Source organism: Vitis vinifera, chromosome 5 (assembly GCF_030704535.1).
Source record: "Vitis vinifera cultivar Pinot Noir 40024 chromosome 5, ASM3070453v1".
NCBI classification, from domain to species: Eukaryota; Viridiplantae; Streptophyta; class Magnoliopsida; order Vitales; family Vitaceae; genus Vitis; species Vitis vinifera.
The window spans coordinates 6,939,994-6,966,645 of NC_081809.1; the positions used below are offsets into that span (position 1 = coordinate 6,939,994).

The 26,652-nt window shown below is 35.4% G+C and overlaps 3 protein-coding genes across 4 annotated transcripts; 1 reads left to right on the top strand and 2 right to left on the bottom strand.

The window, feature by feature from the left end:
- Window positions 1-9,821: 9,821 nt before the first annotated feature.
- LOC100252901 (DNA repair protein XRCC4) lies at window positions 9,822-15,085 on the top strand. Of its 2 annotated transcripts, none has more exons than XM_010651706.3 (6): window positions 9,822-10,097; window positions 10,186-10,328; window positions 10,510-10,638; window positions 11,688-11,810; window positions 12,766-13,004; window positions 13,148-13,208. In XM_010651706.3, the coding sequence occupies exons 1-6, from the start codon at window positions 9,959-9,961 to the stop codon at window positions 13,152-13,154; spliced, it is 780 nt and encodes a 259-aa protein (XP_010650008.1). In that variant the 5' UTR covers window positions 9,822-9,958; the 3' UTR covers window positions 13,155-13,208. The 2 variants fall into 2 exon arrangements, with proteins under 2 accessions (XP_010650008.1, XP_002284388.2); XM_002284352.5 differs by lacking the exon at window positions 13,148-13,208 and adding an exon at window positions 14,849-15,085 and having other exon boundaries at window positions 9,823-10,097.
- Window positions 14,514-16,860, bottom strand: LOC104879278 (pentatricopeptide repeat-containing protein At3g22470, mitochondrial). The gene is made up of 2 exons (XM_059736887.1): window positions 16,621-16,860; window positions 14,514-16,383 (listed from the first exon to the last, which is right to left on the bottom strand). The coding sequence occupies exons 1-2, from the start codon at window positions 16,779-16,781 to the stop codon at window positions 14,826-14,828; spliced, it is 1,719 nt and encodes a 572-aa protein (XP_059592870.1). The 5' UTR covers window positions 16,782-16,860; the 3' UTR covers window positions 14,514-14,825.
- Window positions 16,861-17,593: 733 nt separating this feature from the next.
- LOC100246045 (disease resistance protein RPM1) lies at window positions 17,594-25,493 on the bottom strand. Its single transcript, XM_059736673.1, has 10 exons — window positions 24,142-25,493; window positions 23,212-23,276; window positions 23,044-23,112; window positions 22,824-22,926; window positions 21,966-22,150; window positions 20,735-20,856; window positions 20,478-20,639; window positions 20,354-20,422; window positions 20,010-20,278; window positions 17,594-19,354 (listed from the first exon to the last, which is right to left on the bottom strand). Exons 1-10 carry the CDS (start codon window positions 25,298-25,300, stop codon window positions 17,730-17,732), a joined length of 3,828 nt encoding a protein of 1,275 aa, XP_059592656.1. The 5' UTR covers window positions 25,301-25,493; the 3' UTR covers window positions 17,594-17,729.
- Window positions 25,494-26,652: the final 1,159 nt, after the last annotated feature.

The window sequence follows — 26,652 nt, forward strand, 5'->3', positions numbered from 1 at the left end:
TATAATTTTTATAAAAGTCAAGAATATTACAATTTTAGTTAGAAAAATATTTAAATTCAATTCACTTTTATTAGTAAAAAAATTTTTTATTAAAAAAAATGACATTTTTACAAAAGTAATTCAATCTCTTTTTTATTTACCAAAAATGATTTATCATTTGATTTTGTAAGAAAAGATTTATTAGAAGAAAAAAGATTTTTATCTTTGTTTCCTTTCGGGAAAGGGTTTTTCCAACTTTATTAAAACAACTTTAGAAATTATCTTAATTCTATAAATAAATAAATAAAAAAGACTTCAAATTTATTATTTAAAACAAAGTTTGAAATTTATTTTTTTTTAAAATAGAAAAGATTATTATCCTTTTTTTTTTTTAAATTTCATAATTTTATTCACTCCAATTTGATTTTTGATATATATTAAAAAATTATTTTTGCATTTTCACAATTTTATCTAAAAGGAAAGAAGTTGACTTTTATTGCAAAATGATTTTCACAAATTTTATGTACAAAAAGATCTAAATTCAATTTTATTTGTCAAAAAATATGACTTTTGCAATTTGATTTAAAAATGTGATTTTTACAAATTTATTTTAAATAAGGAATTTTTACTTAACTTTTCCAAAAAAAATTTTTTTTTACTTTATTAAAAAAGAATTATACCTTTAAAAAAAATCTTTATAAGTTTATCTAAAAGGACTTTTGCTTAAATTTTATTGAAAAAAAAAAAAACAATTTTGCAGTTTTTACGAAAAAAAAAAAAAAAAAGATTTTTTTTTTACATATTTATTTACCAAAGATGTTTTAATTCAAGTTTATTTCTAAAAAGAGATTTTACAACTTTTATGAAAAGCAAGATGTTTATAAATTTATCTACCAAACTTTTTCACAACTTTTATTAATATAACAACAACAACAACAACAATAATAATAATAATTTTATAAAAAAAAATCAACAATTTTATCTAAAAACGAATTTTGCTTAACTTTACTAAAAATGATTTTTACATTTTATTTAAGAATCATCTTTACAAATTATTTAAAAAAGAATTTTTACAAATTTATTTAAAAAGGAAATTTTTGTTATTTAAGAAAAATGTTTTTTTACAGATGATTTTAAAATATTGCTACACATTTATTTACAAAAATGCATTCCTAATTGATTTTTATTTAAAAATGACTTTTGATTGATTTTTTATTGTAAAAAAAAATTATTTTTACAATTTTATAAGAAAAATTACTTTAAAAAATGATTTTTGATTTCTTTATGTTATTACAAGTGAAAAAAGGTTTAAGTTTTATTGTTATTTCAGAGTTAAAAAAAAAAAATTTTACTTTATTAAAAATGTAATTTTTGAAAATAAGGTAAAATAAAATAAGAAAAGGATTTCATCAATTTAAATTTTATTAAAAAGGCAGTTGTTTTAAGTTTTATAAGAGAAATATTTTGCAATTTATTAAAATGGAATATTTTAATTTTATGAAAAAAAAAAAGGTTTTATTTTATAAACTAAACAAAAAAGGGTTTTATATTTTAAGAAAATGACTATATGGATTTATTTTTTAGAAATAGTTTTTTAAAAGAAAAAAAAGAGGTGAAGGATTTATTAAAAAAACCAGTTTGTTAAAAATATGAAGGAAAAAAAAAATCAATATCCCAAATAAAAAATACATAAGACCCATTACCAAGCAACAACCCAAATCAATAAGGCCCAAATGAAGCTCAAGCCAAATGAATTCAATTAGGCCCAAACACATGTCTGAATCAAAATGTAAGCTTGAATCTTAAAATAAACCAAGCCTAAATCACAAATTATGCAAACAAATCCAAACCTGATATGTAAAACCCATAAACAAAACCCAATATCTGAAAATTAAAAAATTAAAGGTTTTTACCTTGTTCTTGGAGTTCAAAGATGAGGAAATCCGGTAGTTGTGTGAGAAGGTGAGATAGGTGTCATTGGACTGGTGGTGGCAAGTTAGTGGTGATGTGATAAGAAAAGAAAAAAAAAATGAAAGGGAGAGAGAGAGAGAGAGAGAAAGTGGTGAAATGAGAGGATAGTGGAAAGTTGGGTGGTGGTCCACTGGCTGATGATGATTGACCGATAATCGATCGATAGGTGGTGTGATGCAATAGGCCTTGGGTGTAAAGAGAAAATAAACAAAAGAAAAAGAAAAAGAAAAAAAAAAAAAAAGAAAGGATGGGAGAGAGAGAGAGAAAAGAGTATTGGGATTGAGTTCTAAAAAATATGACATCATATGACAAATAAATATTCATTTGTAGATTTATTTATTTATGTTTTTTGGTTGCCTTTTATCATTTTTTACATTAATTGGTTATTTGAGCATATACTCCCAATATCACTTGCATTGTACATGACTGAAATGTATTAAGAGTTGCATAGAATATCCAAATCATGGGTTCCTTACAGAGTGATAAGTTGTTCATAAATTTGGATAATTCATCTAAAACTGTAGTACACTACCTCTTAATTAGAGAGATAACTTATTTAGGTCGTCGAGATGGTTTTCCCATGATAAGTACACCAATGTATACAATATACACTAGATATAATCTACGTTAAATCATGACGTAAGATTATCAATTATTATGATTTACCAAACTATTATAATGCATGAACTCTTAATCTTAAGAAGATATTAAGTTCGTGCCAAAGTCAATAAGAAGTTTTGACTCATGGGTGAGACCATAAGGTAGTCATATATCCTTATGATTTACCAAGTTACTATAATGCATTAACTTTTCAATCTTGAGAAGATATTGAGTTTGTGTCAAAGTCAATAGGAAGTTTTGACCCACGGGTAAGACCATAAGGTAGTCATATATCCTTATGGATTAAGTCACTATTGATAGAAGTTGGTGATAATAGGTATTCTCAATAAAGGCACTATGATATTTCATGGATTGAAACAATGTGTCTCCCTGGATGATCTCGGATACTATGATTATAACATTTTCTTTAGTGAAAATTTGACATATGCTCATTTGAGTTATAGTATGTCAGTTGATCACATAATAAATGACATTTGTAACTCAAGGATTGAAAATGCAATCTTGATAGGTGATAACACTACTTTATTATACGGATACCAATTTATGTGTAGTCTGCATGTAGTGAATAATAAGTCATAGATATGAAACTATGTCATGTTATTGTTTACATAAGGTATTAGAGTCAAGGATGAAAATATCGGTAATCACGGATATATCGGTAATTCGATTTTATGGATATATCGGAAATATTTTTGGATATATCGGAGATATATCGGCGGATATTATTGGTAGGCTTAAAATTGTTAAAAACTCATGGAAATGCAAGAAAAACCTCATAATAATATAATTAGAAGTATAATAGACATTTTAAAATTGTTTTATTGAAAATTTTGATATATATATATGATATAATTTGCGATATTAGATGTAATTATATCATGTCGATCTATAAGAAATGTTAATTTCGTAATTGTTCTCATTATAAAGTCACATCAAATACTTCATTTCATTAAATAACAATAAGTTGTACACATTACATTGCAATGTCCCTTTAGTACCAAAATGAGTTTTGATGTGGTTCAATGGGATTGATAGATAAAGGAACCCCGGCTTGCTGTTGGAGACAATATTGGTACCAAGTCAATGAGCCTCGATAATATTGGTTATAAATTCTAACATGCCATGCATATATCTCTTGAGTCCTGCCTATTGCTTCTACATGGATAGGATACTCAAAGTTCACCCATGTGTTAATGCCAAATCCTTTTTCCATCAGATATGGAATTTGGTATGGCATTTGTCTGGAAGGGGAATAATGCGACATACCATACTCTTCATCTGTTGAACTTGAAGGTTGACCATAACTCATCACATGAGGAGGGTAGACGCTAGCCTCATTCGAGGAGTCACTAAATTGAGTCCCTATACTCATAGATTCAAAACTCCCTGAAAGTAACTCCTCGTTATATGGTTCCATCATTCGTTCTCTTCCTCTATAAGGCCTCCCAATAGCTCCTATGCCTGGACCAGCTCTTCTAGAGCCATGGTCTTCATCCTGTGTGCAGTGTGTGAAATCATTTTCACAAGTAAATTGGCTGATTGGATATTGACTATGTCGACGTTCATCAATATCTCCTCCCCCATTATCACCTCCATCATCAGTTCCACCTCTTGAACCATCGTAACCAGAAGCAGAAGTACCTGCAGCACTAGGTTTACTATTATGGCCAGCACTTGTGGAGTCAATCTCTTGGTGGGAATATGTCGTATGAAGGGAATCATCAGTATCTTTGCTAAAACTTTCAAAGTGAACTTCTTCGGACAACACACGTTCAACATTAACTCCAAATTCTCGAGCATGAGCGGCAATTCGTGGATCAGGATTTCCAACTTTGTCATCTAAGTGTATATGCCTAACCCACTGGAACAACTCATTATCTTCTTCCTCACCCACCTCGGCTGAAATGTCAAGAAGATCAAGGTAATCTTTTTCAGCAACTCAATCATTTTCTGCCTCCATATCGCGTAACTTTAGCCTCATATTATAGTAACAAAACACTAATTGCTCCAATCGAGGGTAAGCCAAACGATTTCGTTGCTTTGTGTGGATGAGAGCAAACGTGCTCCAATTTCTCTCACATGCAGAAGATGACGCAGTTTGTGAGAGAACTTTGATGGCTAACTTTCTCAATGTAGGTGTTTGATTCCCATACATAAACCACATTCAGCTGCAACGAATTTGATAATCATATAAATACTTATGTGGTGAACTTACAATAATAATAATCAATTTTTTCCTATAAAGACTCACCGGGCACCATGGTTGACCTTGATGCAATTGCCGCTCGATCACCGAATCCTCTTTTTGCATATCAAAAAAGTACAAGCTATGTATTCAACATTTAATTTGTTAGTAAACATTCAAATAAATTGATGAATGAAATTATTGTTTTATTGACAAAAATAACAATTTTTTACTCACTTCATTTCCAAATTGACCAAGCGATTCAGTAGTTGGATCTAATTTTGCAAAAACATCATGGACAGCTTGAAGTAGTTCCGGATCACTACCAACTCCACGCCTATATTGAAATCTTGGATTCAAGAAGTATGCTACAATAAAATTTAGTAGAGTTGATATTTTTTTTTTTTAAAGAAACTTAAATACAAAGTAAAAACTTATAAAGATATATAGTATTTAAGTACCTACTGCATGAAGTGGATGTTTTAGTGTTTTCTGCCAACGATCTTGTATTATTTTGAACATCCAATCTCCAGCTCCTTGACGAATAAGGTTCTCTTTCATCACGTGCATAAGCTCGTACACAAATGGTATTGTGGGAACAACTTCAGAATCCACAAGTCGAAGCACCACGTATAATGACTCATATAATGAAACTATATTTGTCAATCTGTCCCAATACATATGGTCAAACAATAATTGCTCCAATTCTCGTCCAAGTTTTGTTCGACTGAGTTTGTGTTGTGCCCATTCATCACTCATAAACAATTTTTTCAAATCAACCCTTTTTTTTAGAAGATTGTCAATAGCAATATAATTGGTAGCAAATCTTGTAACTCTTGGTCGAACAATGTCTCCACCACAATACTTTCTCATTTGTGCTAGTAACCAACCATGATTGTAAATGAAGTTAGTTATCTTGCGAGCATTATTTATCACCTCGATAACATTGGGTCTTTTACCGATGTCTTCAAAGATTAAGTCGATGTAGTGTGCCGCACACGGAGTCCAATATAAGTTATACTTCTTCATCAATTGTTTCCCTGCTTTCATGAATGCCGACCCATTATCTGTGACAATTTGGACCACATTTTCCTTACCGACTTCTTTGATAATAGTCTTCAAAAGCTCATATATATACTTGTGGTCTTTGATATAGTTCGATGCATCGACTGACTTAAGGAACACCGTGGTCCCTTTAGAATAAACCATGAAATTAATAATACTTAATTTCGTGGGCCCTGTCCATCCATCTGACATTATTGTGCACCCATATGTCTTTCATTTTTCCCTTTGTTGGTTCACATAAGCTTCCATTTCTTTGTACTCCATTTCCAAGTATTTGTTATTTATTTCATATGGAGATGGAGGTTCGATTCCCATTCCTGCACTTCATATGTAAAACATGTCACAAAATACTATACTTATTAAAAGTATAACACAATATAACATTTGATAAATTAGTAATTACCTGCTTGTTGTGCACCAATAATCATATTCTTGAAGTGATGAGACTTTGCTTTTGCGGGTGCGACACTCTCATAAATGAAGAATTTGCTAATTAAGCGTCCCATCGTTTCTTTAATTGCACCACCCTTGAATATATCTTTGATATTTTTTTGTTTTGCTACAGAAGACTTGTAAAGCGAAGGGGCAATAGGGGGTGAATGATGCGAATGTTGCATACTCTGTGATTTTCGCATTGTCGACGATATACCAATAGAAGACTCTCCCGATTTGCGTTTGCTTCCTACAATATTCTCATGTTGTTCACGTTCCCAATTAGATGCTTTCGAGGCACAAACTGCAGATCGATATGCATCTCGCTCATCTGGGTGCATATCTGTCGGATACATATACACATCTTCATCCTCAGCATCTTCATCATCATCATCTTCGTTTACCAAATGTGTATGATCCGTCCCCATTGTGCCACGTAATTGACTACGAATTTCTTCAATATCAGCATTTTTCTTTGCTTTTGCTTTTTGTTTGTCATGCACCAACAATCGTATCTCTTCTTTCACTTCGGGTGGCACTCTTGGACACTTTTTGGTGTTGTTATGCGGGTCCTTATGCATTAAATGAGACTTGAATCGTGTGATGCCTCCACTTTTCATTACCAACCCACAAAAATTACAAATTGTTCCATTTCGATTACCCTCAATTTGTAAACAATACTTCCAAGCCGGATCTCGCCCTGGCACGGCAGAACCACCTTCACTAGCCATGCTAAATCTATTGCAAGAAAAATGCACTTAAATTTAAATCTATGTTAATTAAACTAATTAAATAAATTACCTAAGTTAATTTTTAAAATCTAAATGTAATTTTATGACAAATTTACTAAATATTGAAATTAATCATAATTGAATATGAAAATAAATCACGATAATATAAAAAATTGAGCATATTTAATATTTCATATATAGTAGTTCATGTTAATTTAACTAATTAAATAAATTACCTAAGTTAATTTTTAAAATCTAAATATAATTTTATGACAAATTTACTAAATATTGAAATTAATCATAATTGAATATGAAAATAAATCGCGATAATATAAAAAATTGAGCATATTTAATATTCCATAATTAACCATGTTAATTAAATTAATTACATAATTTACTATGTTAATTAAATTAATTAAACAATTTAGCTAAGTTAATTAGTTTAATGTAATTCTAAATACGAATTTAAATCACAAATAATCATCTAAAATAAATATATCATAACCTAAATTAATTCAATAAAAATATACAAAATAATTACAATTGAATGTAAACATACTAATTAATTAAAAATACATGAATTAATTATTGCAAACAAAATTAATTATAATTTCAAACAAACATACCTTAAAATGATTGAATAATTGAGCAATCTTGGAAAAAATTGGAGTAATAAGAGAGCAAATGAAGAATCAAAGCAAAGATGGATGAAATTGATGCAAAATTGGCTATTTATAGATGAAATTTGGGCCAAAATAGCCGTTGGAACCTTAAGTTACCGTTTAAAATTAATTTTGGCCGTTGGATCACAATTTGGAAGCAATCTGGCCGTTGGATCTCTTTGTTAACGTTGGGATTCAAATCTGGGCGTTGGATCAACACGGGCGTGATCTGGGCCGTCAGATCACGCTGGAGAGAGAGGGGCGATTTTTCGCCAAAAATCGCCAAAAAATCGGCGATATATCACCGATAAATCGGCGACACACGGGATTCTCAGGCGATTTTATCAAAAAATTGCCGATTTATCCTGTGTCACCGATATATCGCCGATTTTTTGGCGATTTTTGGCGAAAAATCGCCCGGCCGACTTATCTCCTCCATTTGTCGTTTCGCCCCCCGTCGACAGGCAATATATCGGCGATATTTCGTCGATTTTTTTCTATTTTTTCCTCCTTGATTAGAGTACAATTGATTCTCTTTAGTGGAATGTTGAATCAACTTCAAAATTAGATTTTAAGGGAGTCGATACTCTTATGGGTCTCAATGGTCCCTGTTTTGAGTTCATATATCATTATGATGTGGTTTATGATGATTAAATTAGTTCTTGGTTTACTTTTGTGCATAAAGGTATTTTGGTAATTATGATATATTACACAAGATATAATGAATAAGTTCTTTGGATTGGGCTACTAAATACTACTTAAAACTCGTTTAAAAGGTTTTGAATTGAAAAAGATAGTTATTAATAAATAAAAGGGCTTAATCAATTAAGGGTGGATTGAATTGGCTCAATCGGTTGGATTACCCTTTCCCAATCAAGGATCGGTTAAGGGGTGCAAAATTTTCTCTCTCTTTTAGAAGGGTTGTTTTCTTGATTGAGAGAAATCCTTTCCTAATCGAGGGAAACTCTTTCTCGATTGAGAGCACCCTTTTTCTAGTCGAACCTTAATAGTCACATGCTAAACATTAAATGCCTAACGACTAGTCAATCGATCGAATTGGATCTCGACCGAGAAAGGCCTTTGATATAGCTAACGATTAATTTGAGCTTTCTTCCATATTTAAAGACTCTAACCTTCATTATTTTTAATAACTCAATTTTTCTAAACTTTTTTTGAATATATTTAAGCCTTGGAAGAGTGTTTTTAAATTCATTTTGTTCTAAAACTTGCATATCATTATTGTGTCACTCAATCCTAGTTTATCTTATATCATTCTAGCCTAAATTTTATACTAGGATTTGTGAGAATATTTCTTATCTTTATTTGTAAATCTTTGAAAAGAAAAATCCAAATGTGAATTATCACTTAAGAATTCTTAATTGTACGATATTACTTAAGGGATTGTTCAAGAGTGAGGTGTTTATTAAGGATCGTAAAAGGTGTTTGGAATCAAAAGTTTAAGAGAGTTAATAGGAATCATAATCTAATTGTATTGTCTAAAGGTTTAATTTAGAAGCTTTGGATTAATGAAATCTCAAGTTTGAAATTGAAGTTAGAAGAAAATGGATGTAGTTTGGGTTACCTCAAATCATTATAAAAATATTATGTTTGCATTCTCTCTTTCCTAATATTTTTAATTTACATGTAATTGTTTTTTTATTATATTTACTATATATTTGCATATAATTATCTCTTACATTCACATAATTTAAATTAATAAAAAGCGATCATAACCTTATTCACACCCTCTTTATGGTGATTACCTTAAATTAGATTAATTAATTTTCTAACACATCTTATATAAAATCACTATTATTTTCTTATTGTTAAAGTTCTATTTTGTATTTTAGAATTTAGAAAATGGTAAGAGTCTTCCTATAAAATATAGTAACTCATATATTTTAAAAGTAGAAAACACTAGTAACTTGTATTTAAAATATAATAATTTTTATGTTGAAAATATTAATTTATCTTATAATTTTTTAAACAAATTTTGAAAGTATAAATTATTATTTTTTAAAGTATGACTAATATTATAGTTTATATTTCTGATGTTAAAAATAAAAAAACAATCAGTATTTATTTATTTATTTATTTTTTAACTTGAATTTAGGAGATAAAATGTTTAGTTTGAAATGTGATGAAAGGGGTAAAGCATAGTCAATATTTGAGAAGAGAGAACGAAACGTGAATAAAAAAGAGAAACGGAGGGAAGGTGATTTGGTATATTGAGCAGGCGGGAACCCTTGACAATGGAGTCTTCCCCTGCACGCATCGTATCAAGTGGAAGCCGATAACCCCAACCCGAATCAATGGAGCCGACACCCAGACACTCATGCCTGAAGCTTCAAATTCCCAACCAATCGGAACCCATCTTCATCAAGGCCACCTGGTTTCCTTCCCACTTCCACCTCTCTATCACCGACGGCCTCCACGCCTGGCTCTGTAACGGTATCCCTAATATACCCCTCACTGCCTCTTTCCTTCCCCGAATTTCACCTCCAATTTCCTCATTTATTTATCTTTTTGGAATTTGCAGCATCGGAAGACGAGGTCCGAGAGCGAGCCGCCCAGTGGGATCAACCCGTTTCTGATTACATCGCCTTGGCAGAGCGGTTCCTAGGGTTTCAGCAGCCCGGTTCGGTTTACGGGTTCTCCGACGCCGGTGACGGCCACAGAAGAGTAAGTTGCAATTTTTTTTTTAATATCTGTTCGGTCGTTGAGAAAACGTGGGAAAATGATATGTGTTCAAAAAAAAAAAATTCAATTTTGGATGGTCAACACTGCATTTCTATTACTAATTATGGAAAATTTTGATAAACCATATAAAACAAGCTGCGTAAGAGAGAGTTGTGTTTTGCAGTTGTCATGGACATTTGAGAAGGAAGGGACTAAGCTAGAATGGCGGTGGAAATGTGGACTCTCACCTGACTCTAGGAGCACTACCGCCGGAGTCCTGGATTTTCTTATGAATGCTAACATTCGACTAAGTGTAAGAGTCAAATTCCTGATATGGTATTTGATTGTTTAATTGCTTTTTAGCTTCGTTCTGAAGATTGTGTGTTTGCCACTGTTTCATTCATTGTGGATGTTATGTAATAGATTGGATGTATAGGTAGTATGCATTTAGTCATTGTATTCTCCTTGTAAGCTGCAGTTAATTTCAGAAAGCAAAATTTACTTAGTGGCTGTCAATTCTGAATTTGTTGTGGGAATATATGATGCGTTTAGGATTTTGATCATCATGTTTAAAGATGTTGTCTTGTGGTGGAGAGGATTCACTGAATAGCCTTATGCAATTTCCTAGGTGAAGGGTGAGGAAAATTGCCCATTTGAGATAGACATAATGATGATTGGAGATTGGAGAATACAAGTTTGTGATGGGCCAGTGTTGTATTTACTTATGTGAATAGTGCACACCATTGTTGGTCGTAAAATTTGCAAACGAATTCTTATGTGAGAGGATATATCAATCGAATCCTGTTGTGATGCAAGCCCTTTTAGTTCTGAGTGAAATTGAAGCAAAGTATCCTTCATTTCTTACTTAAGTAGCATTATGAAGATAGTAATTTTTAACTTAAATTTGACAGGATTAAGAATCTATTTTGGCTAGGAATACATATAAGAAAAGCTGAAATAAAAAATTTGAATGGAATTGTATTTGCATTTGTGAGAACTTTGCATGTTAGGTGTTAACTTGGTTGTAATTTTAGCAAATTATATGTACATATTATTTGGTACCCTGACATCAAATGGATCTAATAGTACAGCTTTAAGTTATTGCAGATCTTAATCCCGTTTATCACTATGCATTCATTAAATATTTGTGCCACTCGTGCCTGAGTTGTGGTCCTCTATTTCTGTGATTTCCATTTTTCTTTACTTGTGGTTTAATAGAAGTTTTAGAAAGATCTGTACAGACATATTAGTGAACCATCCAACATTTGAAACTCCATTCTCTAAGTGCCATGCTCATACGAGTTACTATGATTCTGGAGTTGTATTGGGCTTATAACTCTTTTATTTATTTGATTTAAAAAGGAGGAAGTTGTTATTAAGACCCAATCATTTGAGAGGCTGAAAGTGGAAGCTGAAAAATGTTTAGCACAAAGTGAGAAATTCAACAACGAGAAGGCGGAATTTGAGTCTGCGATCTATGCAAAGGTGTGTGCCTTAATTTTATTTGTCTTTATTGCTGCTTTGCCACTTGATCTGTAAAAAAATGGAGCTTGATATTGTTTTCTCTTAATCTGTAAATAAGTGGAGCTTGCAACATAGATTGTCATAGAATCATCCATCAACAATGTTTCTGTTGAAGCCATTCTTATTTCTGTCTCTCAATCAATTGTAGGCTGTACTGTTCAATTGATACAATTCTTGTGAGGCTTCAGTAGATTCTTTGCTTTTTGATAAGAAATGTGATGGCCACAAGTTTAGGAAATCCCTACTCATGGTTTCACATCAGGCAAACAGTAATAATTTTCAGAGTGTTAAGAGGTTCCCTTATATTGGATTTTGAGTTTTGATGTCCTTGTGTATTAGATTCCTTGGAGTTCGCATGACCTCCACTTGATACCATAGTTTGGGGCCACCCCATTTACCTGTTAATTAGATTTCTTTAGATCAGAAGAGTTTAATTACAGCCGTTATGCTGTGGTTGTGAATCTTGTGATTTGAAGATTGATTCAAGATCCCTTCATCCATAGGGTTCATTTTGGTGCAAGGGATTCGAAGTTTTTGGTGTCCTACTCATGTTTTCAAATTTTGAAGCTTTGACTTGGGAGATCAGATGATAGAAGGGAGCCTCTTTGTTCTCATTCGTAGGTAGTTCTTGGTGAGACAAATTAAAAAAAGCTGAATCTTGAAGCATAAAATCCCGAAACCTTCTTGGATATCATGTGATCTCTTCAATAATTACTTCAATGGTAGTTTTAGCACTGCTTCTTTCTTCGAGCAAGAGTGTACCATTGACTCAACAAATTTCCTTTTGTTTGACTATTAAAAGAGAAAATGAAAGAACTTGATGCGTTCCATTCATATATACCCCTCCAAAATAGTTAATCATCTTCTTCAATTTCTTTCCAGTATTTGTAATGACTTGGCCTTTTTATGCTCCTAGTTTCTTGGGGTCTTAAATTCAAAGAAAGCCAAACTCAGAGAGCTTCGAGACCAGATATCAAAAGAAGAAACCACTGGAAAATTGCCACAAGAAGAGGATGAGTCCACTGACAAAACTTTGAGTTTTGACGATGAAAGTGATAATGAAGCAATTGAGGAAGAATCCTCAAAGAATCTTACAGGCACTTCAAAGCATGTTTCTACAAGTAGGCCTCGCGGTCGAAAGAGAGTTGCACCCAGGTGAACCTCACTTGCCTAGTGTAAAGTCAATCATGTTAAAACCTCCTCCTCCTCCCCCTGCCCTCTGCTCTTTTATTTATTTGTTTTTTCTTTCTTTACTGGGCTACTGAAAATCTGAACTTAATTCATGAACTCCTAAGCAGTTGCTAATATCACAAGCCCATCAAATTCTCGGTTGAGGTGGGAGCTTATTACAAGAGCTGATATCTGGATTACAGATTGCTGTGATATGTTGCTGGAAGCTCTTAGAGTTTTTCCTTATAGGTGTTAGAATATGATAAACAGTCTTAAAATGAACAAGTTGTTCATTTAAATCGAAGAACCTGTTGGATCTTAAGGTGTTAAATTGTCCTCCAGCAACATTCCGCCATATTAGGTTAGTTTACAATTGTGCAGAAGAATGCAAATGATTCTTCTGAATCACATAAAATGTGGTCAAACATGCTCTTAATGTTTGATAAATTATTAAATTAAAAAATAAAAATTATTGAAGTAATTTTTATTTTTCAATTATTTTAAACAGTTAAAAAAAATTTTAAGATAAATTTCAAAGAATTCTTCTGTTTGATATGGAAGTTAGTGTCATTTTCTATTTTTAGAAACAATAACTAAGAAAATTTTGAAACGTCCAATCACTCACTGAATTTTATTCAAAATCCTGATGTAAGTTCTTAAAAGTTTTCATCTTCATCTTGAGAAAGCTTTCCAAATTTCTTCATAAATTTATAATTTCAATCACTTGGTGATGAATGATGATCCAGCAATTGAGGCAATTTTGGATTGAATTCAACTCAAGACCTGAGAACCTGCTCAAATGCCACTTGTCAAAAGCTTAGGAACGCTAGCAAAAAAGAAAAAGTAGGCCCAATTCTGATACCGAATTGAAAAGGTCCTGAACCACCTCAATTTGAATTCTTGTCAAGTAACTTGTCATCTTCTGTCTTACCAATCAATCCATTTATATTATGTTGCAAAATTTTCAAACTTAATTTCAATCAATCTGATTGTGTCATGGCAGCAACCAAAATTTTGAATCCTTCCTTAATTAAACTAAATTCCAAATCCAATTCATCTCTTCATCTGCAATAAATGAGCATGAAGCTAATCTTCAATGTAAAACAAAGCTGAAACTAAGATGAAGTAAACCAGCTCACTAATCTCTCATCCTCATCACCAAATGACATCTTAAAATTTTCAAAAGTGAAACTGATATCCTCTGCAAAACTGCATCCAATTCAACTCTTCAATCAATGCAAAACAGGAATTGAGATATTCAAAATTGAATCTAAATTCTTCTCAGCATTCAAATCCTCATAATCCTCATAGATGATCTTCAATCAAGACAAAACTAAAAATTGGGATGATTTTTGATCAATTCTTCATTCAAGACAAACTGAGTATGAGATGATCTTGATTTTCATCCTTCAATCTTCATCTTCAAATAATCAGAGAGAGAGTCTAGAATATCTTCTAAGTGATTAATCAAGGGCAGTTCCAAAACCAGATGAATGATTCTCAATAGCTCATACAATCGATTCATTTCATGTATACAATTATACAAGAATGATGATGTTATCACCACCTCTATCAACTTTTTTGAGATGATGTTGAAAAAGAGATCATTAGAGAGGAATACATGCAAAAACTTATTCATATCCAGTCATCACTGTCACATGAGTAAATGGTACATGAACTTTCCAGTAAAAAAATTACCATAGCATTTATGCAAGAGTAACTAATGAAGGATTAAAATTTATTTCATGTACTGGATGAAGCCACAGTATATGATCTCGACCTTTCTTGGACCAGATTCTTTTGTCATCATGTTTTTCTCCTTTTTACAGGAACTGATCCAACCCCCTTTTGGAGAGCATTTGGAAGTGACACAAGGGCTGCATGCCATTGTGGATCAAATGAAGCAAGGCATAGTAACATTGAAGTGACTGCTTCATCAGGTGAGAAGTTTCTGTTCCGCATCTCCTCAAGAAGCTGAATTGCTTCATGGATCTCATTTTCTTTAAGAAGATTTTGAATAATGACATTGAACGTAATGGAGTCTGGTAAACATCCCTTCTCTTCCATTTGCCAAAGCAATTTAACAGCCTCTGATAACATTCCTTTGTTGCAGAGGCCGTTGATCAATATATTATATGCTATAGTATCAGGCTCCAAACCGTTCTTTGAGATTTCATCAAATTGTTTCCATGCTTCCTCCAATTTACCAGCTCTGCACATCCCATCAAGAAGTATGCTGAAAACTTCAATATTTGGTTTATGTTCAGTTTTCTTAATAGACTGAAATAGATCTATTGCCTCCTCAAGGTGTCCATTCTTACAGAGCCCATCCAACAAAACACAATATGTAGATAGTTTCAGAAATTGGCCACAAGTTTGCATCTCCACAAATAGTTTTTGGGCAGTTCTGACTCTCCCTGACTGGCATAGAGCTCCAATCAGTGTGTTGTAAGTAACGGTGCTGGGCTTCAGTCCCTTGGGACGCATTTCTTCAAAAAGGCGAAATGCTTCATCTATCTTCTGGTCCTTACAGTACCCGTTAATCAATATATTATAGCTGAATACATTGAGCTTAATGCCTCTATCCGCCAGAGATTCAAAAAGCTTTGTGGCATCTTCCAACTGACCCACCAAACATAGCCCATTCATGAGCGTATTATATGTCAATATGTCAGGCTCCTTGCCTTTGTGATGCATCAGTTCAAGTATCTGCTGAGCTTCTCCAACCTTCCCCTCTTTGCACAGACCATCTATTAGTATGGTGAATGTAAAGGCATCTGGTGAAAAGCCACGATCCACCATTAGGTTCAAAAACCATGTGACTTCTTTCCACAGGCCCGCTCTGCTCAAACCATGAATCAGGGAGTTGTACGTATACACATCTGCAGAAATTCCTCGACCCTCCATTTCCTTGAAAAACTCTAAGGCTTCTTTCAACCGTCCAAACCTACACAGTCCATCCATCAAAGAACTGTAAACAACAACATCCGGCAAAATGCCAGCACCAATCATTTCCGAAAACATATCCAGCGCCTCAGTGGTCATCCCATCTTTGCAAAGAGAATCAATGATCATGCCATATGTGAAGACGTCACCCTTGCAATTCCCCTTCATTTTCTCATGCAACTTAATAGCGAGACCCGTCTTTCGAGCTTTACAAAGACCATTGATAAGAATTCCATAGGTCTTCGCATCCCCGAAAAGCCCCTTCTCAGTCATTTCATCAAACAATTGAACTGCATCCGGAATCCCATTCTCCATCCACACACCTTTCACCAAAGTAGTGACCGTGACCGCATCAGGCTCAAAACCCCTCTTCAGAAATCCACCAAACACCCCAAACCCACAACCCACAGCACGCAAACTACAACAACAATGAATCAAAATATTCAGCGTATATAAATCTGGTTGAATTCCCACATCATTTATCTTCCTATACATGGGAAACACGGTGGAATAGTATCCAAGTTTGGCAACCGAAGCTAGTAGATGATTGAATGTATCGGTACATGGCATAGGTTCAGAGCATAGCGACCTATCAAATAGTTTGATGGCATCATTGAGCTTAATTATACCAAACCTACACTGATCTCTCACGTACCTTTCGAATGGTGAAAGACTAGCTTTTGTACCAATTTTCTCAGATTTGGAATTGGAACCAGATCTCTGAGGTGGGTTTTTAAATAAAGAGGATAGGGAATATGGGATATCACTCTTTTGAAGAATGCTTCTGGAAGAAGAGGCAGCATTTTTCTGCAACATCAAAAATGGATTCTGAAACGCTACAATCAGAAAAGCTCCTCCTACACTACAACTTTATTTTTGTCGGGGCAAGAGCTCATCAATGAATTATACTAATTTAATAAATTGGTTGGAATAAATATTTTTTTTTCAATTTTATAATTTATATTATAAATTAAATAAAAATTTTGTTGGAACTGTTTTTTAGATCAATTTTTTGTTCTTAAAACAAAAAACAAGGAAACAAGTTTGATAATAAAAAACCGGAAAAAAAAAAAGTTTTAGAAAACATTTTTTAGTTGTTTTATATTGTTTTCACTTATTCTTTATAAAATATAATTATACTAATAAAAAATTAGAAATAAAAATTATTTTTAAAACATATTTAAAAATATTAAAAACATTTTAGTTTTCAAACGTATATTTGTTTTACAAAACATCAAACAACAATTTTTTTTTTTAAAAAAAACAGTTATCAAACAATTTTTTTTTTTTTTTTTTTTTTGGAGATTTAAAATTTTTATTTTAACTAGAGGGGATTTAGGTGAAAACATCGTGATATGATTGTTTCTAAGAAATTTGAGTAAAAAAGTGAAAGAAAATTAAAAATAAATTTAACATTAATAATGATTTGTGTGGCAAGAAAACAATTTTTTTTTTTTTTTTATAGTTTTGAGAACAAATATACTTTTAGGAAAGATGTAGAAAAATAGGTAAATATGAAATGAGGTTATGTATGATGGCAATACAAGTTTTTGCCAAAAGAAAATGCAGGGTATCCTGATATGTGATGGAATTCTTGAATTGGGTTTTATGTATGATGCCAGGAATACGAGGGCTAGTATGAAATGGAGCTCTTATGGTAAATCAATGAAAACATTACATTAACTTTCAAGTACATCTACATTACTCTTAACATGACTGCTAGAAACAGGATGGCTTGGCGCCAGTGGAAGAATGAATGCCCAACTAAAGATGATAAAATGACCAACGACCATTCTCGCTGTAGATGAAGAAGACTTTGGGGATGTGCTTAATTTTCCAATAATCATAACCTTGTTCCGCTCGCAGGAGTGTTCTGGCGAATTCATCGGGCATGTCATAGAAACAAAGCTGCTGGAGTTGGGAGAGGTACTGAATGCCAAAGGGCAGTTGCTTCAATGCTTGACAGCGTAGGATGCTCAACTCTTGGAGACAAGTCAAGGCTCCCCATTCCACGCTCACTTTTCTCAGTTCCTCCAGCCTATCAAGCTTGAGGGACTTGAGCTTTTGGAATCCCCCAGCCTTGAAACACAATGCTTCTCCTTCGTAAGCGTGAAGGAGTTGAAGTTGCACTAGATTGGGCAAAGCTTGGAGAGCTTCTAGTGGATTATTCTTCAACCTACTCCATCTTAAACTTATTTTGCTAAGGTTGTCAAGGGTAGGTATCCAACCTGGTAAGTCCTCTAAACGACCTTTCAAGTATAAGCCTTTAAGGAGCAATGGGGGTGACGACAGATGGTTGAGATCAATTATTTCTTCCTCTTTAAGTGAAGTCACATCTAAAGAGCCGAGGTTTTTCATCTTTTCAATGGAAGAGCACAAACTCCTTCCATCTTCTTTTCTCAACTTTATAATGCCCAACTTCCTCAGTTGACTCAGCTTCCCCAGCTCGGTCAATGTATGTCCGCCTTGTTCTGGCTCCACAAAGCATAGCTTTTGTAAGAATTGCAAGTCTCCTATCCTCTCTGGCATCAAAAACCCTTCTTTACTGTGAAAAGTTACATACGATACAATGACACAACGGTACAGTAAAAGATGGCGCAAGTTTTGGAGCTTTTGGATCTCAGCAGGCAGCTTGGAGACTTTTGTTTGTTTCAGATCCAGTGTCTCTAGGTATGGCAGCTTCCCAATTGAGCTTGGAAGTATATCCACCTTGGTTCCCCTCAAGCTTAGATACCTCAGATGGAATAAGTTGACAACTCCTTCTGGGAACTTCTCCAAAGGCAGTCCTCTCAGATCTAACACTCTGAGTAGACCAAATCTGTCGCCGCTAAAAAGTGCTGACATACATGACTTGGATACTGAATCTACCCCAAAAATGAGAAGAGAACGTACCCCGGGAAACTCTTGTCTTGTACATGTCTCCAAGGTACCACGAGCTGACAGGTGTCGAGCTTTGTTGGGCGTCGCTGTATTATTTTCACGAATTATTGTCACAAAATCCTGGTCTCTGGACTTTGAAATGATAATCTGACGGATAAGATCATGGATCCGATATGTTTTGATGCGGCCATCGACGTCCCTTTGAGCAACTTGGATCAGGCACCTGTTGGTCAGATCACGGAGGTAACTTTCAGCAACCTCTTCTGGCATCTTACCCTCTTGTGGTACCACAAATCCTTCTGCAATCCACAGCCGGATCAATCTCTTATGTTCGATGAGATGATCCTCCGGAAAAATGCTGAGATACAAGAAACAATGCTTCAAGTAATAAGGTAAATCATTGTAGCCAAGAGAGAGTATTTTGTTCACTCTCTCAAGTTTGTCATTGCTTTCCAATTCAGAACTGAGGCTGCGGTCAACAATATCCCATTCATCCATCCGATTTGATAAGGATATACAATCAAGTTGAGAAAATCAAGGAGAAAATCAAGGGATTTCCAAGTTTGAATATTTTGGAATATTTGTAGTTATACCATTTATTTGTATAGTTACTCAATTTATTTTGTTTCCTATTTCTTTGTAATCAGTTTCCTATTTTCGTGCTCATGCAATCTGTATATATACTAACCATATCAATGAGAATCATAAGTAATAATTCTTCAATTTCTCTCTTCCAAAAATCCTTTATGGTATCAGAGCAAAGGTTTGTTCTTTAATTTTTTTTTTCCAGCCACGTTCTTCAATCTTCAGCAAGCCTTTCATCCTCCTCATTCCAATGGCCACTGAGAATTCTCAACTCATCATTCCTAATGCCCAGGAACCCACAAAACCACTAACCATGATTACTATCCATAACTCCATTAAACTCACACCCACCAACTATCTTTCTTGGAAAACCCAAATGGAAGCCATTCTCATCGGCTATGATCTACAAAAATTCATTGATGGATCCCACCCTGCTCCTCCAACCACCATCACCACCAATAATGTTGTCTCTACTAACCCTGCATACCAAACATGGCTACGTCAAGACAAACTATTATTTGGAGCCCTTGTCGGCACTCTCTCATCTACTCTAGTTCCTCTCATCACCCAATCAAAAACCTCTTATGAAGCCTGGCAAATATTGGCCAACACCTATGCTCGCCCATCTCGTGGCCATATCAAGCAACTCAAAGACCATCTTAAAAACATCACCAAAGGTTCTCAGTCCATTACAGACTACATGCAGTCCATTAAAACCCGGGCCGATGAACTTGCTGCTCTTGGTAAGCCTCTTGACCAAGAAGATCTGATTGAAAAAGTACTTGAAGGCCTTGATGAAAATTATCAGTCCATCATTGATGTTGTCAACGGTCGTGATTCCACCATCTCTTTTGATGAACTCCATGAAAAACTCATCAACAAAGAATTGTCTCTCCGCAACAAGATAAGCCCCTCACCCCTACCGGCATCTGCTCATGCCATCAATGTTCGCTTCACTCCATGGTCTGTCACCAATCGCACTCCTCGGCTCCCTGGGTCCACATCCTCACCCACTCAAGGTATCATAAGAAATTCTCCCACCAACACCCGCGACAACCGTTCTCCTGCTCTTCCATTCCTTGGTCGCTGCCAATGGTGCAGTACTCAAGGTCATGTAGTCTCCCGCTGTCCTCTTTTCCGACAACAGTTTCCGCAGGTGCAGCCACCTTCTCGTCCCGGCAATTCATCACAATCTCGACCACCAGCTCCCTGGCAAGCTCAAGCAAATGTTACAACCACCATTCCCCCCAACACCACATGGCTACTTGATAGTGGAGCCTCACATCATGTCACCACTGACCTACACAATCTTGTTCTCCACAGTCCTTTTGATGGCACAGATGAAATTATGATCGGCGATGGCTCTGGTCTCCCCATATCTCACACTGGTTCCACCTCTCTTACCACTCCCTCTCATTCCTTTACTCTATCTAATGTTTTATGTGTTCCTACCATGAAACGTAATCTTATTTCTATTTCTCAATTTTGCAAGTCTAACAATACTTCCATTGAGTTCTTACCCTCTTCTTTTCATGTGAAGGATCTGCACACGGGGGCAATTCTTTTGCATGGTCGAACTAAGGATGGTGTGTATGAATGGCCACTCTCCACTACCCAGTCACGTCCTCTAATTGCGTTTTCTAGTGTCAAGACCACTTTGTCCGAGTGGCATCATAGGCTCGGTCATCCTTCTTTGTCAATCTTCAAAAATATCATGTCTTCATTTCATTTAGATGTCTCTCGTCCGTCCAATTTCAATTTTAATTGTAATTCGTGTCAATGCAATAAAAGTTATAAATTACCATTCTCTACTTCTACTCTCTCTACCTCTTCCCCTCTTGAAGTTATATTTACTGATATATGGACATCACCAGTCTACTCTACTGATAACTTTAAATACTATGTCATCTTTGTCGACCATTTTACAAAATATATCTGGCTTTATCCCCTCAAACGCAAATCCGACACGCATGATGTCTTTGTGCGCTTTAAGGCCCTAGTCGAAAAATTCTTTAACCGTCCAATTATAACTCTCTACTCTGAAAATGGGGGGGAATATCAAGCTTTCTCCTCATTCTTAACAATCAACGGGGTCTCACACCTTACTTCTCCACCTCACACTCCTGAACACAATGGGTACTCTGAACGTCGTCATCGTCACATTGTCGAAACGGGTCTTTCTCTACTTACCCATGCATCCATGCCTCTATCATATTAGCCTTTTGCCTTTTCTACTGCCGTCTACCTCATCAATCGTCTCCCTACACCGACTCTAAACCACCTCTCACCATATTTCAAACTCTTTGGCACATTCCCTAACTACTCCAAACTTCGAAGCTTTGGATGTCTCTGCTATCCTTGGCTTCGCCCATACACATCCCACAAACTCGAGTCTCGCTCCTCCCCTTGCGTCTTTGTCGGGTACTCTCCCACTCAAAGTGCCTATCTATGTCTTGACACATCCACCGCTCGTCTATACACTTCCCGTCATGTCCGCTTTGTTGAGTCAATCTTTCCCTTTGTCACTTCTCATACTTCTCTTCCTCGCGCCACTTCATCCACCATCTCTGAATGGTGCTCTATCACTTTACCAGTCGTGGCCACACCATCCGTGAATGTCGGCTCTGCTCCCCCATCAAGTCTGCTCACTCCTACCGCACCAAGCCAATCCCAAGACCCAAGCCAAAATAATACCACCTGTGCCACACCTACACCAGAGCCTGACAGCCATTCCAGTGTGCCCGTACCAGAAACCAAGTGCGACTGTGCCAATAACCCACCCCTCCCGCCTACTCAAAATGACCCTAATCACCCACCCGACCTCTCACCCTCACCTCATGTCATAGTCACTCGCTCCAAACATAACATCCATAAACCAATTCAAAAGCTTAACCTCACAGCCCAACTCCAACAACCTACCCTTGAACCCATCACTGTTACCCAAGCCCTCAAGGACCCTAAGTGGCGACAAGCTATGTCTGCAGAGTTTGATGCTTTACTACGTAATGGGACATGGGACCTAGTGCCATCTCATCCCACTCAAAATTTGGTTGGTTGTAAGTGGATCTTTCGCACTAAATATTTACCTAATGGCTCCATAGACAGGTACAAAGCTCGATTGGTTGCTAAAGGCTTCCACCAACGCCCTGGCATTGACTACTCTGAAACCTTCAGTCCCGTCATCAAACCTACCACTGTCCGCCTTGTTCTCAGCCTTGCGGTCAGCCAGGGTTGGTCACTAAGACAACTTGATGTCAACAATGCCTTTCTTCAGGGCACTCTCACTGAGGATGTGTTTATGTCTCAACCACCGGGCTTCATTGATCGTGATCATCCTCATCATGTCTGCAAGCTACGCAAGGTTATCTATGGCCTCAAACAAGCCCCACGTGCCTGGTATCATGAGTTGCGCCAATTTCTTCTCCAATTTGGCTTCATCAATTCCATTGCCGATACCTCCTTGTTCATCTTCAATAACCATGGCACCATTCTTTATCTGTTAGTCTATGTCGACGATATCATTATCACTGGGAATAATGTTGAAGCAGCGCAGACTTTCATTCAACAACTTTCTCAGCGTTTCTCTCTCAAGGACCTTGGCCCCCTGACATACTTCCTTGGAGTGGAAGTTACCTCCCACACCAATGGTCTTTTCCTCAGTCAACGCAAATACATTGCCGATCTACTTAACAGAACTCACATGATTGAAGCCAAGCCTGCTCCTACACCACTAGCAACTAGTCCAATTCTCACTTTACAATCAGGAACCCCACTATCTGACCCGACCGAGTATCAAACAGTGGTTGGTAGCCTCCAGTATCTCTCCCTCACTCGGCCGGACATTGCCTATACGGTGAACAAACTCTCTTAGTTTATGCATCAACCAACAAGTGACCACTGGAATGCAGTCAAGCGTCTGCTGCGGTATCTCTGTGGCACCTTAGACCACGACATCACACTTCGTCAGACCTCCCCACTAGCACTTCATGCCTTTTCTGACTCTGATTGGGCAGGTAACAAAGATGATTTCACCTTCACCAGTGCATACATAATCTATTTGGGTCACAACCCTATTTCTTGGAGCTCTAAGAAACAGCGAACTGTGGCTCGCTCTTCCACTGAGGCTGAATACCGATCGGTGGCCTCTACTGCTGCAGAAATTCGTTGGATTTGCTCTCTCCTCACTGAACTCGGTGTCACTCTTCCCCAACAACCAGTTATTTATTGTGATAATGTTGGTGCAACAAATCTCTGTTCCAATCCGGTCTTTCACTCGCGCATGAAACATGTTGCCCTCGACTATCACTTTATCCGAGAACAAGTTCAAAATGGTTTGCTACGAGTGTCCCACATCTCTGCCTCTGATCAACTCGCCGATGCTCTTACCAAACCTCTTGCTCGTCCTCAGTTTGACTCACTCAAGGCCAAGATTGGACTTGCTCCACGATCGTCCATCTTGCGGGGACATGATAAGGATATACAATCAAGTTGAGAAAATCAAGGAGAAAATCAAGGGATTTCCAAGTTTGAATATTTTGGAATATTTGTAGTTATACCATTTATTTGTATAGTTACTCAATTTATTTTGTTTCCTATTTCTTTGTAATCAGTTTCCTATTTTCGTGCTCATGCAATCTGTATATATACTAACCATATCAATGAGAATCATAAGTAATAATTCTTCAATTTCTCTCTTCCAAAAATCCTTTACGATTCTGGTCTTTTGTAGCCAGAACACCGCCGATTGCTACTATTGCCAGCGACAGACCCTCGCATCTCTTCAAGATACCTTGAGAGAGCTTGTTCAAATGTGGAGGGCAAGCGTTTCTCCGGAACGCCTTGCGGCAAAACAGAGTCCAAGACTCTGTTGGGGGTAAGGGATTCAAAGGAAAGACATCACCATCCGATTCTACGCAGGAACCGCCAGCTATATCCGAGTTGCGTGTAGTGACTAGTATCCGACTACCACGCCTGCTGTTTGGAAATGCATATTTCACAGATTCCCACATGAATATCCTCCACACGTTGTCAAGGATAATAATATACTTCTTTTGCCGCAAAAAATAATTGAGCAGAGCTTTCAACCTGTCAGCGTTCAAGGTGCCTATTCCTTGAGGGACTGGTTTCCCCCCTTCCTCAAAAAGTTGCTGAATCAAGTCTCGTAGGAGATCCTCAATCTTCGAGCTCGAAACAGTGATCCAAGCATGGTGTTGGAAAGATTTCTCCACTTTCACATCATCGTACACCTTTTTCACCAGGGTTGTTTTGCCCAACCCTCCCATGCCAACCACTGAAACTACTTTGGTTCTGGATACATCGTCCAAAAGCATTCCGATCAGCTTTTGCTTGGGCTTGTCGATGCCCACAAGTTCAGATTCCTCTACGAGGAGTGCATCCCCCCGAGAATCATACCAAGTGTTTGTTGAAGCTCCATGGCCGAATCCTTGCTCAATGCCGTCAAACTTGCCACGGTATCTCTCATGCCCTTCAGATATATTTTGCACTTTGGATTTTATGCCTTGTATTCGTGACACAAGCTGATTCTGGGCCTTGAAGTCCTTGCTGAAGCGAGCAATCTTCTGTATAGAACCCAAAAGTCCATGGCCATGATGCGGGGGAGGGCAAAGCCTGAATTCATCGACAACATCTTCCATTTCGTCAGCAACTTCTCTCACTTGTTTAACCCAGACTTTCAACTCTGGGTCAGTCTCCTCCCTTGCATCTGCAAACCTGAGGAAGGCCTTGATGCGCTCCAATTCGCTCACGATGTAGTCAACTTCTTTATGAACATCTTTCAAAAGCTTTGATCCCAATTTCAGTAAGGGAACAAGCTTGTCGAGTAGAAAGGTCACTGTACCCTCTGCCGCCATTTCTCTCCTCTCATTTCAACGCATCTTGCTGGTCTATCTACTTAAATAGAGATCATGAGGAGGCAGATACGCGTCTACCTTCCCCCTCCTTTCTCCCTCTTTTCTTTTTGTCCTTCCCCCTCCTTTCTCCCTCGTTCTTTTCTTTTTGTTCTTCTGTGGAGACGAGTAAATTATGGGTTAAAGACTCCTTTCCACTTCTTCCCTTTTTGGTTCTTCCGTACCCACTTACTTTTTATTGTGGGTTACCCACCGAATATTTGGCCCAATAATAAAATGAGACGGGTAAAGGACATGTCATTCAAAAATTTACAAAAACTTATTAAACTGGTAAAAATATCTATTAGTGATAAATTATCTCATGCATTTCATACATTGCTAAATATTACAACCTTTTTTTATAATTTATTATTAAATATAAAACATAATTTGTTATTTAATGAAGTACCTAACTCTATCTATAAAAAAGGAAAATCATATTATACTCTCATTATTCATATTGGATACTAATTTAATATGAAAATTAAATAGTTTCAATTACCATATTATAAAATATGTGGGATGTGTTTTGAAAAATGAAATTTGAAGATCAAGTTTGAAACTTTTTGAGGGAGAAAATTTAAAATTTGTATCCTATAAAGAAGATGAAAGATTTCAAGTGATTACAAGTGTCAAAGGTAATATTTGATATTTTTTTTATTTAAATATAAATTTTGTAGGTAGAATGTTATGTTAAATAATGTAATAATTTATAAAATTTAAATTTTAGAATTTTTTATGAGTTTATTATTAATCAAATTAAGATAATTTAATCTTTTGTTATTAAATTGTTATTAATATTTTTATATCATTTTTTTTTTTTTTTTTTTGTGTTCACAAGTTAAATTTGAAGATGAAGTTTTATATGTCTTGAAGAAGACATTATATGAAAGATGTCAAGTGATTACAAGTGTTAAAAATGTAACATTTGATATATATATATATAATTTAAATATAAATGTTGTAGGTAGAAATATTGTGTTAAATGACATTTAAATATATAATGATTTATAACATTTAGATTTTTGAATATTTTTATGAGTTATTATTAATCAAATTGAGACCATTTAGTCATTTGTTATGAAATCGTCATCAATATTTTTATATTATTATTTTGTGTATTCGTAGATTAAATTTGAAGATGAAGATTTATATATCTTGAAGAAGGAAAACAAGAATTTTTGTCTCTTGGAAAGATATTATATGAAGGATTCCAATTGATTACAAGTGTTAAAGGTAAAATTTGATTTTTTTTATTTAAATATAAATTTTGTAGGTGGAAATGTCATGTTAAAGAGGGTATAAACAATGTGAGA